Consider the following 15,387-nt stretch of genomic DNA (forward strand, 5'->3'; position numbering starts at 1 on the left):
TATATGTTTGTTAGATAGCATCAACACACTTCCTTCTCTTTAAACCGCCTCCCGCTCAACAAGCAGAGTAGGCAACGTACTGGACTTGCGTAAGCCTCTAAGGTAAATATTGCTAGTTTAAATGATAATCTCTAAAAAATAAGAAGAAGAAACTGGGCCCGGTCCGCTTATCTGGACTTGCCTTATCGAAGGATAGAATTACTCCACATCCATGGTCCAGGTTTAAACACAGCCTTGGAGCAAGGCTAGCAATGTACAACAGTTTTATGACCTCACGCTGAAAGCCTCCAGGTCAAGTCTGTTAACTCTCGCAACGAAACGGCTTCCGTCGTTTATTTAAATTCATTTTTGCATCGGAGTTGTTTCAGGAACGGCATAGAAAGTACGAAAATAGTTTACGTTAAAAATACTGTAATACTTAAATAGTCAAGACGGGCAATCAGATCTATCAGGATAGGAAGCAAAAAATAAAACTAAAAAGCTCAACTAGGGTATGGTTGAAACCTTACAATGGTGACTTAAAAATTTACACGTTTAAAAGAAAGATGCTTACATCAATCTCCATTCAAACACTCGGCTGTTGATGGCAGCGTGTTGTGAGTGTGTGATGTACATGTATGTATTTCATTGACAGTACATGTCAGTGTGTTTCTGTTTCAAATAACATCTGCTTAGGGATTGAAATACCTGGTGTTTCTCAATGGAGCGCGGAAGTGTCATAGAAACTGGTAAAACGTTTTAGAGACACGTGTGTTAATGAGACAAATACTGCACTGAGACTATCGTTGTAGAATCTATGCTCCAAAAGTAGACAAGAATATATCACAGGGAGTACTCTGTCTAGGGTTCAGTCTGGGCGAGAATTAAATTATGTAACGCTCAATGAAGCTAACCCGCGAGGCGTGGTCGGGGGGTGCCGTTTTGAAAAATCGTCCCTTTACACAAGGTGATATATTTCTTAAAAACTTTAAAGTCCCACTTTTGGAGCGTTCTAAGCACACATGGGGCCGATGGCATTATTTTAGTGGTACCATACGTTCCAAAGTTGATATTGGGATGGGTGCACGGCCGGCTCTGCTTGGCCTGCCTGACTCCGGATTGGCGTGCCCATATATGCAGGTCGGCTCTATCCATATAAGGATATGCTTCGTCAATGGCGGCCCGATTTCTAGGAAAGCAAGCGCACTGAGCGATATAAGTTGGGGTCACAGCTAAATCTACCACTCGCTCGAGGCAGCACGGAGCAAAGAGGTTGTAAACCCGTATCAATCTATTCCCAGTCGGATTCCATACATATACTTAATTCAAAATGTGTGACGATGAAGTTGCAGCTTTGGTCGTTGACAACGGCTCCGGCATGTGCAAGGCTGGCTTCGCCGGCGACGACGCCCCACGTGCCGTTTTCCCCTCCATCGTTGGCAGACCCAGGCATCAGGTAAGAACTGCAAACTTGAATTAAAATTTTATCAATTGAAATTAAATTTGATAAATAAATTTTGATTTCAATGCAGTTTATTGTAACACTTGATATCGATGCATATTTAACCTGAATTTAAATGAATTTTAATGGTTTAATTTTCAATTTGTTTAAATCATTAAAGTAATAAATTTCGCTATTAGATTATGCGATTTGCGAAATAGGCGTTCACTAGTTGGTGCAACTCTGATTCTACAGAATATTCTGCATATTTTTAAATCTGTATCATATATATCAAACCTTCTGTTATTAATCGATGTTTAAATGATATATCATTGTAAGTTTAATACGTAACATATAATTAAATTAGTCTTTTGCCATCTGTATCATGTGTTTGTCTGATTACATGTAATCTCATTTAGAAAATGTGACATTTCGATAATGTATTCTACAAAACATGTTGCACAAAACGGACATGGAACCTTAACGTCAAATCACAAACGGTAAAATTCAACGGACTGAGCACCACTATCGCGCTAAACTCGTATGATGTGTGCTAACTAAATTATATTTTGAAAAATACCAACTGCAAAGTGTATTGCCAACTTTATGAAAGTTTTTAAATCATCCCAAAACCCCACTCTCTGTTTCCTTTTCCCAAATGGGTATTTAAAAATATTGACCTAGAATTGAAAATTCAAAATCAGCATATTCTTTGCACGGGTATGTAATCCAGAAACCAGAATCATTTTAACAAAGTATGACAGATGCAATTAATATAGAACGATTAAGGTTTTTGTGAAAAATTTAACCCTTGACCCAACACGAAGGAGGGGCTGTGGACCAGTGGGGTGTTCCACCAATGCCGGTGTCCGCCATCTTCGACAAATATGGAAGCGTTCTTCCCATCCATTAAAGAATGACCTCACGCCTTCCACATGTGATTCCCCCGGAGGTCAGACTGTATTTAAGAGCGGGAAAAAGAGATTGTGAAATTCAATCTATAGGAATTCCCCTTCGGTAGGGGCACTTGAAATTTTCGGCACATCACTCGTCATGAGCGATTTACGCAGGATGTTGAACTAATACAAGCTCAGGTGATTGGACCGGAACTAATTTAGTTAATTTTATGATCTTTATCAATTTTAGTTATTTCATCTTTAAATTTAAACATCTACAATATGATGAAACTATTGGTTGATCGGCATTCTAGATGTTGATGTGTTACTAACAGGTTGTAAGAATAAACTTTATATTTGTATTGCGCCTAAGTGTGCTCAAACTAAATGGATAACATCTTTCTGCGAATAGAGCTTCGTTAAGAATCTACAACGAAATATTGCTCTTTGCAATACACAGTTACCTGTTATCTATGAAGCGCTAACCTTTGTTATAAAAGCCTATTTAAAGTTGCGTTTTCTATCTTAAGTGCATGGGATGGTCACTTAATTATCAATGCATTTGATTCGTTTTTAATTATGTATCTGTGAGTGAGTGAGTTTTACACCGCACCCAGCAATGTTCCAGCTATATGACGGCTGTCTGTAATTAATAGAGTCTGGAACAGAAAATCCAGTGATCAACAACATGAGCATCGATCTGCGCAATTAGGAACCGATGACATGTGTCAACCAAGTCAGCGAGCATGACCACCCGATCCCGCTAGTCGCTTCTCGCGACAAGCATAGTCGCATTTTATGGCAAGCATGGGTTGCTGAAGGCCTATTCTACCCCGGGACCTTCACGGGTCAATGTATCTGTAATGCAGTGGCAATTATCAGAATCCTTTAACTGGTCTAAATGGCAGTGTAATTTATGCAAATATGTCCTTTGACATTTGGGATAGTCTGAACTTAGCGATAGCTCCGCGGTTCTATGTTACGTCCATTGTTAATTTCGTGATTGACATTCCCCAGGGATGGCTGGGACATGTTGATAAAGATATATTATGTATTTATACATGTTTAAAACAAATGTCATGAGCAGTGGTAACAATGACGCGGCACAGAGACAGCATTATGTAAATATGTCTACATCAGCATACCGCAGATACTTCACTGAGAGCCTGAGGTGACGTTGCAATGTTGACGCGATTCACGAAAGTGTATGAGTGAGTGTAGTTTTACGCCGCCCTTAGCAATATTCCAGCAATATCCCGGTGGTGGACACCAGAAATGGGTTCACATTTTGTAACCATGTAGGGAAACGAACTCGGATTTTCAGCAAGACGAGAGAACGCTTTAACCACAAGGCAACCACATCTCCCTACGAGAATATATGAACAGATCTGATAACACCATGACACAACGTAAATGTTGACGCCATACTGCCATTACACTTTTAAACAGACTTTGATTAGGCCAGTGGTGGGGGAGGTAGCTAGTTAAGGTGAAAGATCGGAGTCAACCCCAGTTGTGTTGTTGTATATGAAATATTAAACCTTCTATAAAAATACGCTGAATATTGAGAGAAGCGGTGTAAAATCCCACGTGAACCAATAGACAAAACCACCGAATTGTCAGATGTTGTCAGTACGATAACCTGTTGTATAGGATGATATGTAGCAGAGGTATTTTTGAGACAGTATTTTGTCGATCCGACCCATTTCTGACTGCGGACAATTGTCATTACAGGGCGTGATGGTCGGTATGGGCCAGAAGGACAGCTACGTCGGAGATGAGGCTCAGTCCAAGAGAGGTATCCTCACACTCAAGTACCCCATCGAGCATGGTATCGTCACCAACTGGGACGACATGGAGAAGATCTGGCATCACACCTTCTACAACGAGCTCCGTGTTGCACCCGAGGAGCATCCCGTCCTCCTAACAGAGGCTCCCCTTAATCCCAAGGCCAACCGTGAAAAGATGACGCAGATCATGTTCGAGACCTTCAACGCCCCCGCAATGTATGTAGCCATCCAGGCTGTTCTGTCCCTGTACGCATCTGGTCGTACCACCGGTATTGTGCTCGACTCTGGTGACGGTGTCACCCACACCGTCCCCATCTACGAAGGTTACGCCCTCCCCCACGCTATCCTTCGTTTGGATCTGGCCGGTCGTGACCTCACTGATTACCTCATGAAGATCCTCACTGAGCGTGGTTACTCCTTCACCACCACTGCCGAGAGAGAAATCGTCAGAGACATCAAGGAGAAACTCTGCTACGTCGCCCTCGACTTCGAGCAGGAGATGTCCACAGCGGCGTCTTCTTCCTCCCTGGAGAAGAGCTACGAGTTGCCCGACGGTCAGGTCATCACCATTGGCAACGAGAGGTTCCGTTGTCCAGAATCCCTCTTCCAGCCATCCTTCTTGGGTATGGAATCTGCTGGTATCCACGAGACCACATACAACTCCATCATGAAATGTGATGTTGATATCCGTAAAGACTTATACGCTAACACTGTTCTCTCAGGAGGTACCACCATGTTCCCTGGTATCGCCGACAGAATGCAGAAGGAGATCACTGCCCTTGCTCCCAGCACAATGAAGATCAAGATCATCGCTCCCCCAGAGAGGAAATACTCCGTCTGGATCGGTGGCTCCATCCTTGCCTCTCTGTCCACCTTCCAACAGATGTGGATCAGCAAGCAAGAGTATGATGAATCTGGACCTTCCATTGTGCACCGCAAATGCTTCTAAACTATCAACAATATTCCTGGGACTTATTTTGAAAATAACAATGTCATGGACACGGTTGTCTGTCTGCACGTGCTTGGCTGCCTTGGCAACGTACGTCACACCAATTACCGGTTCAATCCGGAACTAAAGCTGGTTACGACAGCATGAACCGGGCACGAACCGGTTAAAATGTTAAAATTTCATGACAATATTTTTAAACCAAAATGAAAACATTTGTTATCTTGAGGGGAGGTCCTTTTACGCTGTCTTCCACAGGAAACTGACGTAAGAGGTTTTATTTTGCAACTCAGGTTGACGAAGAACTGGCTGCCAAATACAACGTTAACTTTAAATGTTACCAGCCGGATGTCTGGTCAGCTGGTCATAGAGTATATCGCTTACGACAAAATGGTGTATATGATGTCACTATGTGGTTTGTAAACAAATCATGTAATTCTGTCCTTGAGCACTTCACGGTTGTACAATATGTAGGACCTTCATCCGGCGCGAATAAAATACGTTGAACTATTTATATTGTGTTTCTTTTGCTTGTGTTCAGTAATAGCGTCAATGAGCTGCTTCAAAGTGTTACCCCTAGGACTGATATGTCTAACTGTTAACATTCTTGTATGCCGTGTATACGTTTTAGATATTAATGATTACTTTTAAGTTTCACCAAAATGAATCTCTACATTTTGCCTGATATCTCAAAATCATCAGTTTGTTTGGATTCTTGCCTTGAAGCAGTTACAGTTCTAGCCGATTGATGTTCATGCTGTTGATCACTGGATTGTCTGGTCCTGGCTCGATTGTGTACAAACCGCCGCCATGCAGATGAAATATTGCTGTGTGTGGCGTAGAACACACTCACTGACTCACTCTGGCCGAGAATCATCAACATTCCATTGCGACATTACCAGTTTTCGTGTAACGCCCCACTACGACTACTGCTGCTGCTGCCGTTACTATTATTACTACGACGTCTTGTAATGCGGGTACTATTTTTGCTGCAACTATTACTACCACTTTTACCATTATTACAATCACTTCTACCACTACTAGTTCTACTACTACTGTTGCTGCTGCTACTACTACTATCACTACTACTACTACTTCTACCACTACCGCCACCTCTACTACTACTACTACTGCCGCTGCTACTACTGCGGAACCTGCTGTTGCATCTTCCATTTCATCTTCTTGTATTACTGCTACCACTGCAGCTGCCATAGTATATCTCTCCGCCAAGGATATCCTAGTCCAGGAGCACGGCGGTTCATACCATCAGGATAATATCACGTCAGTAGAGTACGACTAGTCTCATCACCACCACCACTCAGTACCCATTTCACTAGGGTACTAGTGTCAACAGAACCACTCAGTGTCCACTTCAGTAGGGTACGACTACCATCAACACTACCACGCAATGTCCACTTCAGTAGGATACGGCTAGTCCCATCACTACCACACAATGCCCACTTAAGTAGAGTACGACTAGTCTTAGCACCACCATGCAATGTCCACTTCAGTAAGGTACGACCAGTCTCAAGACTACCATGCAATGTCCACCTCCGTAAGATACAGCAAGGCCCATCACTATGACACAATGTCCACTTCAGTAGGGTACGACTACCCTCGACACTACCACGCAATGTCCACTTCAGTAGGGTACGACTTCCCTCGACACTACCACGCAATGTCCACTTCAGTAGGGTACGACTAGTCTCAACACTACCACGCAATGTCCACTTCAGTAGGGTACGACTAGCCTCAACACTGCCACGCAATGTCCACTTCAGTAGGGTACGACTAGTCTCAACACCACCACTCAGTGTCCGCTTCGGTAAGGTACGACTAGTCTCAACACCACGACTCTATGCTCACTAATGTAGGGTACGACTAGTCTCTACACGGCCATTGAATGTCCGCTTTGGCTTTGGCTAGTCTCAACGCGACCAATACGTGCCCACTTTAATAAGGTATGAATAGTCAGTGTTCACTTCATTAAGGTACGACTAGTCTCAACAGGACCACTCAAAGCCCACTTCAGTAGGGCATGACTAGCCTCAAGTTAACTTCAGTAGGATACGGCTAGTTTCACTACCCCCACTCAGTGCTCACATCAGGATCCCGAAGCACTGAGAAACTCCGCAATCCGAAAGATATTACCATATGGTAATGATGTTGGTTTGGAATTTGCTTGTGCCAACACTGGTGATTACAGGTATCTGTGTTCACTTATGCTAAGCCAGAATAACGGTATTCGCAATCTCCACCATATAACCTCTTAATTGATGAAGAATTAATTTCACACTTTCCAGAATTCCATTTGGCACCAGGCTCCTTCAGTTTTATTACTTTACCTGAAGTGAATACCACCGGCGGGCGTACACCTCTCTCAACATCTACACTACCGGGCAAAATAAGAGATATACTAGTACTTAATAAACGGGTTTAACCTGTGGAAAAATATAAACCTTATCTAAACTCTACTCGGATGAAAGCAGACGCAGAGAACCTTCGGGGCCTCTTTTCTGAAAGCACTAAGGTAGTGATTGTAAGTCACGAAGGTAACCGTAAGCTTAGTGCAATGTTAAAAAATGGAAGTTAAAGTTAACCTTAGTAAAAGTCGCTTCGTGAAAGGATCCCCAGGTCTATAGTCAGTTTGAAATACATCACCTATCTATTGCTTCAGTTTGGTCTAGATCAAACAGGGGTATACTTTCTTTTGCAGAATAGTATATTTGGGATTGCAACAGCCTCCGTATAATCTCCGTGCAGTAATCTACTATGTTATGCCCAGGTACGCCACGGTGTTGGCAGGCTTCCCGACGGCGTGCGAACTGCTGACGACGTCGGTGTTTTGCACAGGGCACTTGCTCAGTCCATGGCAGCGTCTTCCCCGACCAGGGGAATGTTTCACTTTTATGTAGTGTTCACTTAAATTTAGTTTATATTTTCCAGCATATTATCGTAATATAATTTGATCTGCCGGAATTGGATGTAGGCTGGAGTTGCCCAATAAAACCAACCATAGAAGTACTGTCTAAGGATGTGTCAGTATGTGTGTGCGTGTGATAACCTAGGGTGGTGTGATAGCCTAGTTGTTAACTGTCCGATCCTCGAAGACGCTCCTTGAATTCCCCACATGGATGTAATGCGTGAAGCCCACTTTTGGTGTTCATCGTCGTGTTGTTGACGGAACATTACTAAAAGCCTCACTCACTCGAATGGCCTCTCTGCCAAACTCGTGACAACTGGGCTTGTCATTCCCGTCACTCCCAACGCCAGCCAGAGTAACAAAAAGTACCATCTTTCTAAGGCACTGTGGTGTTGGTCATGGATCGAACGCGGACGGTACTCTCTGCCAAACCTGTGACAGCTGGGCTTGTCATTCCCGCCACTCCCAACGCCAGCCAGAGTAACAAAAAGTGCCATCTTTCTAAGGCACTGTGGTGTTGGTCATGGATCGAACACAAACCGCCCGCTCATACCGCTCGACAACAAAGACCGTCCGGTTACAGAAGTAACAGACTGAAAGATTTTACACCGGCTTTAACAATATTACACCAATATCATAGCGGGAAACACATGTTTTACAATAAGAGGATTGTTTAATCCCGTGTTTTACAATTCGTCTATCTGTGAACTTCACCGATTCCGTGTTCCCTCAAACATCACACCATCCTCTGAAATATGGCCTGATCTCAACGACCCCATCAGATAACCCGCCAGGAATATTTATAACCGTGATTTACGACATCAAACCCGCGATTCCCTTTCGCCAATCCTGTTCAACTTGCCATGGCTCTTTACGATAATACAATCGCGGAACCGAACAGTCATTCGGATCGTCTCGTACAAGACCGGTGGCCATGATCCGAATATGTCCAAGATAAAGGGCACTGCACTTCGCTGTAGCAATGCTATTTATAGTCACAGATTAGATTGAAAGCAAATCGTGAACATTCCAATGAGCGGACTCTCAAGAGACGCATACTTCTCCTCAGTAGGCACTCTAGTTTACCGTTTACAGCAACCACCTGTTGGATTCGGCTCAAGAAAACTTGATTCCTCGACGATTTGAAAAGTTAGCGATTGTAATGTGACCTTTGACCCCGAACTGGCTTGTCGAGCCCAGATTTCTTACTTGATATTCCGTGTTTAGTTGGAGAAAACGTCATAATGTAAAATATGGAGTGGAGTCATGGAGTTGAGACTTGGAGTGGGATCTGGAGTGCAAGTATATGTGCCCTTGCCACTTCAGTAAATACTCATGACTGTTTGTAATATGCCGTAATAATGGCTCTTCCCATTTGTGATTTATATCTCTAGAATCACCGGTTTCAACAGTGTAGTTGTATGTCTGCCAGAATACCTAAAAGTTCTACAAATCGATTTTAACTATATATTATATTTGTAGTTTATAGAATGTTGCCATTGTTCTTTCATGAATGCAAAAAATATCTTGCTCTTACATTATCTAACGTATCTTTGAGATTGCAATAATCTGTCTTGACTTTGATCGTTACAGGTTTGGGAAATTGTCAGTGTTTGTTAATGCGTGTCAGTTTTCTTAAAACTTGTTACTAAATGGTCGCGTGTTCAGTGCATTTATACTCTCAGTTGTAGACATCAATATAATCAAAGTGTGAAACTATCATTGGCTCAGTACAACTGATTTTGGTTGACTGTGGGTCTTCTGTGGGCAGATGCAGTGATGTATTTCCTCTAATCTGTCATATTCAAATGGACTGCTCATACGTACCGACAGAGGGATTTTCGAAGGCACAGTGAGCTAATGAAACTCACTATCAGCTTGTGGAATATTTTGCTGCATTTTTAAAAATGTTTTCTTTTTGTAAGTTCAAGGATGTAGATGCTATTTTGTTTTTAAAAAATCCAGTTGTGACATGTCAGCAGTTACGTCTATTATCACTGATCCCGTGCATGAATAATGTAGTACTGTGTATCTTACTTACATTCAATGTAATATTGCCTTAATATCTCCTTATTATATCATAACACAGACCGAATTTATATCCCTTTGTAACCACTACAGCTTCACACTATGTATTTACATGTGACAAAGTAATATATGTCTCCTTTTGGACAACACATAATACCATTATTCACATTTAGTTTATAGATTATTATTTATCCACGTGCATCTCCATCTATCCATCCATTCATCTATCTTTCCATCTATTCATATACACTTTTTTCTTGATGGTAACGCCCCAGAACAGGACCGGCAATTAATACTGTTACAGAATGGCTATTCTGGACTTGACACGCGTATACAAAATGCCTCTTGGTTTCTGATAAAACTGATAACACGAACTAGGTACAGATGTTGAAGAGACAGAGTGTGGTGGTTTAGTGTCCTTTATGATCGAAACACAGTAGTGTAACACGGTCACCTATATATTTACATTAAGACTCCACTCCAAGACTCCACTCCAAGACCCCGCTCCAAGACTCCGCTCCATGTTTTACAGTATCCCTCAGAAAACGGATTAACGTGGAATGTGTTGACGTTATGATATGGAGTCTTGGTTCTAGTCGACACTTTAAAAGTTTGCACGTATATGTATTATTGAATTGTGTCGAAAGGTTTTTAATGCCTGTCTTTTTCAATCTTTGAATCAAGAGTTGATTCAGTGAAATGGTTTACAGCGCGAAATTCGTCCTCGTTCACTCATTTCAGTCACGCGAGCCAGTCGACAACAAGAAAATGTTCAATAACTGCAATAATTCAGTTGTTCGGGAATTAATGATTTGCCACTTATGGTGAGTCTGTCATATTCAAATGGACTGCTCATACGTACCGACAGAGGGATTTTCGAAGGCACAGTGAGCTAATGAAACTCACTATCAGCTTGTGGAATATTTTGCTGCATTTTTAAAAATGTTTTCTTTTTGTAAGTTCAAGGATGTAGATGCTATTTTGTTTTTAAAAAATCCAGTTGTGACATGTCAGCAGTTACGTCTATTATCACTGATCCCGTGCATGAATAATGTAGTACTGTGTATCTTACTTACATTCAATGTAATATTGCCTTAATATCTCCTTATTATATCATAACACAGACCGAATTTATATCCCTTTGTAACCACTACAGCTTCACACTATGTATTTACATGTGACAAAGTAATATATGTCTCCTTTTGGACAACACATAATACCATTATTCACATTTAGTTTATAGATTATTATTTATCCACGTGCATCTCCATCTATCCATCCATTCATCTATCTTTCCATCTATTCATATACACTTTTTTCTTGATGGTAACGCCCCAGAACAGGACCGGCAATTAATACTGTTACAGAATGGCTATTCTGGACTTGACACGCGTATACAAAATGCCTCTTGGTTTCTGATAAAACTGATAACACGAACTAGGTACAGATGTTGAAGAGACAGAGTGTGGTGGTTTAGTGTCCTTTATGATCGAAACACAGTAGTGTAACACGGTCACCTATATATTTACATTAAGACTCCACTCCAAGACTCCACTCCAAGACCCCGCTCCAAGACTCCGCTCCATGTTTTACAGTATCCCTCAGAAAACGGATTAACGTGGAATGTGTTGACGTTATGATATGGAGTCTTGGTTCTAGTCGACACTTTAAAAGTTTGCACGTATATGTATTATTGAATTGTGTCGAAAGGTTTTTAATGCCTGTCTTTTTCAATCTTTGAATCAAGAGTTGATTCAGTGAAATGGTTTACAGCGCGAAATTCGTCCTCGTTCACTCATTTCAGTCACGCGAGCCAGTCGACAACAAGAAAATGTTCAATAACTGCAATAATTCAGTTGTTCGGGAATTAATGATTTGCCACTTATGGTGAGTCTGTCATATTCAAATGGACTGCTCATACGTACCGACAGAGGGATTTTCGAAGGCACAGTGAGCTAATGAAACTCACTATCAGCTTGTGGAATATTTTGCTGCATTTTTAAAAATGTTTTCTTTTTGTAAGTTCAAGGATGTAGATGCTATTTTGTTTTTAAAAAATCCAGTTGTGACATGTCAGCAGTTACGTCTATTATCACTGATCCCGTGCATGAATAATGTAGTACTGTGTATCTTACTTACATTCAATGTAATATTGCCTTAATATCTCCTTATTATATCATAACACAGACCGAATTTATATCCCTTTGTAACCACTACAGCTTCACACTATGTATTTACATGTGACAAAGTAATATATGTCTCCTTTTGGACAACACATAATACCATTATTCACATTTAGTTTATAGATTATTATTTATCCACGTGCATCTCCATCTATCCATCCATTCATCTATCTTTCCATCTATTCATATACACTTTTTTCTTGATGGTAACGCCCCAGAACAGGACCGGCAATTAATACTGTTACAGAATGGCTATTCTGGACTTGACACGCGTATACAAAATGCCTCTTGGTTTCTGATAAAACTGATAACACGAACTAGGTACAGATGTTGAAGAGACAGAGTGTGGTGGTTTAGTGTCCTTTATGATCGAAACACAGTAGTGTAACACGGTCACCTATATATTTACATTAAGACTCCACTCCAAGACTCCACTCCAAGACCCCGCTCCAAGACTCCGCTCCATGTTTTACAGTATCCCTCAGAAAACGGATTAACGTGGAATGTGTTGACGTTATGATATGGAGTCTTGGTTCTAGTCGACACTTTAAAAGTTTGCACGTATATGTATTATTGAATTGTGTCGAAAGGTTTTTAATGCCTGTCTTTTTCAATCTTTGAATCAAGAGTTGATTCAGTGAAATGGTTTACAGCGCGAAATTCGTCCTCGTTCACTCATTTCAGTCACGCGAGCCAGTCGACAACAAGAAAATGTTCAATAACTGCAATAATTCAGTTGTTCGGGAATTAATGATTTGCCACTTATGGTGAGCCAGTCAAGAAGGTGCCTTGATCTAGTCATTGTTGATAGTAATAATAATGATCAGTGATGCGCTCAATTTACTAGGTAAACGTTTATAGCGCTAGTACGCAGTTTTAATACGAAGTGATGCAAATGTGACAAACAACGTAAAAAAACGTTTTAAATTATCGTACTGTAGATACTAAAACAAACTCCTCTTGTCTGTAACAAGACAGAAGAGTAAGATCAAGTGTTAGTTTATGATCGTGTTCAAGAATTTTCCTCTCCGCAGAGACGCGAATGCAAGATTAACAACTAGTCTCTGAAATGAACACATTAACAGAAAAAAAAATCAGTTCATAATGAAACAAAACCCAACTGTACTAAAAACGGATATATTTGTTTCAGGGTTTGTATAAAAGACTACCCGACAAGCCTAACGAACAAAACTTACAACGAATTACAAAACTATTCATTGGCACACTTCAGAGTGGCCATTGATGTGCGACCGACAAGAGAACAGGTTTGGTAGCTCACTGTCCCAACCAATTCAAATCTCACGCGGCACATACAGAGAATTGAGGTGTGATCACGTTAATTGGCAGATGTATGTCGTTGCCGTTGGATAACTACCTCTCCTGCATCTGTACAGTGTATAAAGACCATCCTTCCTGCATTCTTATCAAACCGACTCGAATCTGTGAGATAACTGGAAATATTTGACTCGACGCCATTACTCGCCCACACCTCGGACAAGTCTGTGGAGGCTGCCATGTTTGGAAGTGTAGTACACACGACGAGATTAGCTGTAGAGACACACACACCCTCTCTCTCTCCCCCCACCCCTTCCCCCGCCACACACACACACACACGTCTGGAGATTGATGTTATTACTTTCAAACGACACTCGGCAATATCGTAGCATTCGACGGCGGTCCAGACATTTCCTTGATCAGCATTCTAAGCAATGTTTCTATGTCTTGGCGTATTTCATCATCGTTGTATATATGTTATTGATATAATATGTCTATTTTGCTAGCTATAAGTGATATGCAAGATACGATGCCATCTACTGGGGCTGCAGCTTGTGGTCGTATAGCTCCTATACCAAAGGAAGCTTACTCAACACATTAAGATCGTCTATTTCTACCAGAAACTCTTGAAATGCCTGGACGAACGTGAAAATTTCACGTTTTGTGTACAACATTCTCATGATAAAACAGCAGGACTTTGCCCTAAAACGTGGTATAAAAGAATGAAAAAAGTTGCTATCGATAAAAAATGTGTCATGTATTCATACATCTACATGTTAAAAATCCTAGCCCAACTAAAGAATCTCACCCTTGGAGATGGCTTTGGCGTCATGTTCCCATGGTTGTACGGAGAGGAATTTAATCAGTCGTTGATCAGGTAGACGTAAATATAAAACTATTTAACGCCATGATATGTAGAAATATTTCAAACATCTCAGTTCGATGTAGCAGATATCACATATCTTCTCTAGATCTTCCTGTAGATTAACACTTAGTATCTAAATATTATAATTCTGATATTAACATATAAACTTACTTAAATTGAGAATGAGTACAGTGAATTAGGAGATTCAGGACCTCGTGGAATCTAGACTTGCTGTATTAATTATGTGGTTCTGGCGCTGTTAGACTTGCACAAATCTCTAAGGTAATAATTAATAGCTTGATTGATCCTTTTCTTTAAAAAGTAACGATAACAGACTGTGGTACGCTTATCTAGACTTGCTCGTTTAAAGTAGAAGTACTTTACATCACCATTTAGTAAAGTCTTGGATTAGTGTCGTCCTAGACTGTCTTACAGTCCCCGAACCACATTATTTATACTACTGGCTTGCCTTCCCTGCAGTACTAAAACTCTAAACGATACAAGTCTAAATTCCTCAGGTTCTGTATCTCAGGTCTTCCTGGGGTTCGTTTTGAGTTTAAAATGGGTTTGTTTGTTACTAATAAGGTTATATACATGTACTTGTTTATTCAGAGATTAAGCGTTAGTCTTGTGTTATCCTAATGTTAACCAGGGGCATAGCTACCATTATTAAATTAGCCCGGGCTCTCACACAATTGTTGCCAAAACGGTTTGGTAAGACCGAGTTGCTTTGCAAACTATCGGGCTCACACAAAACCATTTTGGCTTGCTACTCCCTTGTTATAGCTAGTCACGGTTATCCGGCAAAGAGTCCATTTCTGCCTTGAAAGTTCAGTGAGTTGTTTAAGCTGCATTCAGAAATATTCAAGCTACATGGCGGCAGTATGTGAATAATCGAGTCTGGACCAGACAATCCAGTGACCAACAACATGAGCATCGATCTACGCAAGTGGGAGCCGATGACATGTGTCAACCAAGTCAGCAAGCCTAACCACCCGATCCCGTTAGTGGCCCCTAGCGACAAGCATGGGCTGCTGAAGATCGATATTCTAACCCGGACC

At 41.2% G+C, this 15,387-nt stretch overlaps 1 protein-coding gene across 1 annotated transcript; it reads left to right on the forward strand.

Moving 5' to 3' along the window:
• The first annotated feature begins 1,128 nt into the window (after positions 1-1,128).
• On the forward strand, positions 1,129-5,564 carry LOC137273827 (actin, adductor muscle). The gene is made up of 2 exons (XM_067806700.1): positions 1,129-1,435; positions 4,051-5,564. Exons 1-2 carry the CDS (start codon positions 1,310-1,312, stop codon positions 5,053-5,055), a joined length of 1,131 nt encoding a protein of 376 aa, XP_067662801.1. The 5' UTR covers positions 1,129-1,309; the 3' UTR covers positions 5,056-5,564.
• The last annotated feature ends 9,823 nt before the right edge of the window (positions 5,565-15,387 follow it).

The sequence above is a fragment of the Haliotis asinina genome, chromosome 2, assembly GCF_037392515.1.
Source record: "Haliotis asinina isolate JCU_RB_2024 chromosome 2, JCU_Hal_asi_v2, whole genome shotgun sequence".
NCBI lineage: Eukaryota > Metazoa > Mollusca > Gastropoda > Lepetellida > Haliotidae > Haliotis > Haliotis asinina.

Excerpts from the sequence above, each read along its gene's own strand:
- LOC137273827 (XM_067806700.1), top strand. The coding sequence starts at position 1,310 with ATGTGTGACGATGAAGTTGCAGCTTTGGTCGTTGACAACGGCTCCGGC. Across the intron at positions 1,436-4,050 it reads TTGGCAGACCCAGGCATCAG|GGCGTGATGGTCGGTATGGG; the intron begins GTAAGAACTGCA and ends TTGTCATTACAG.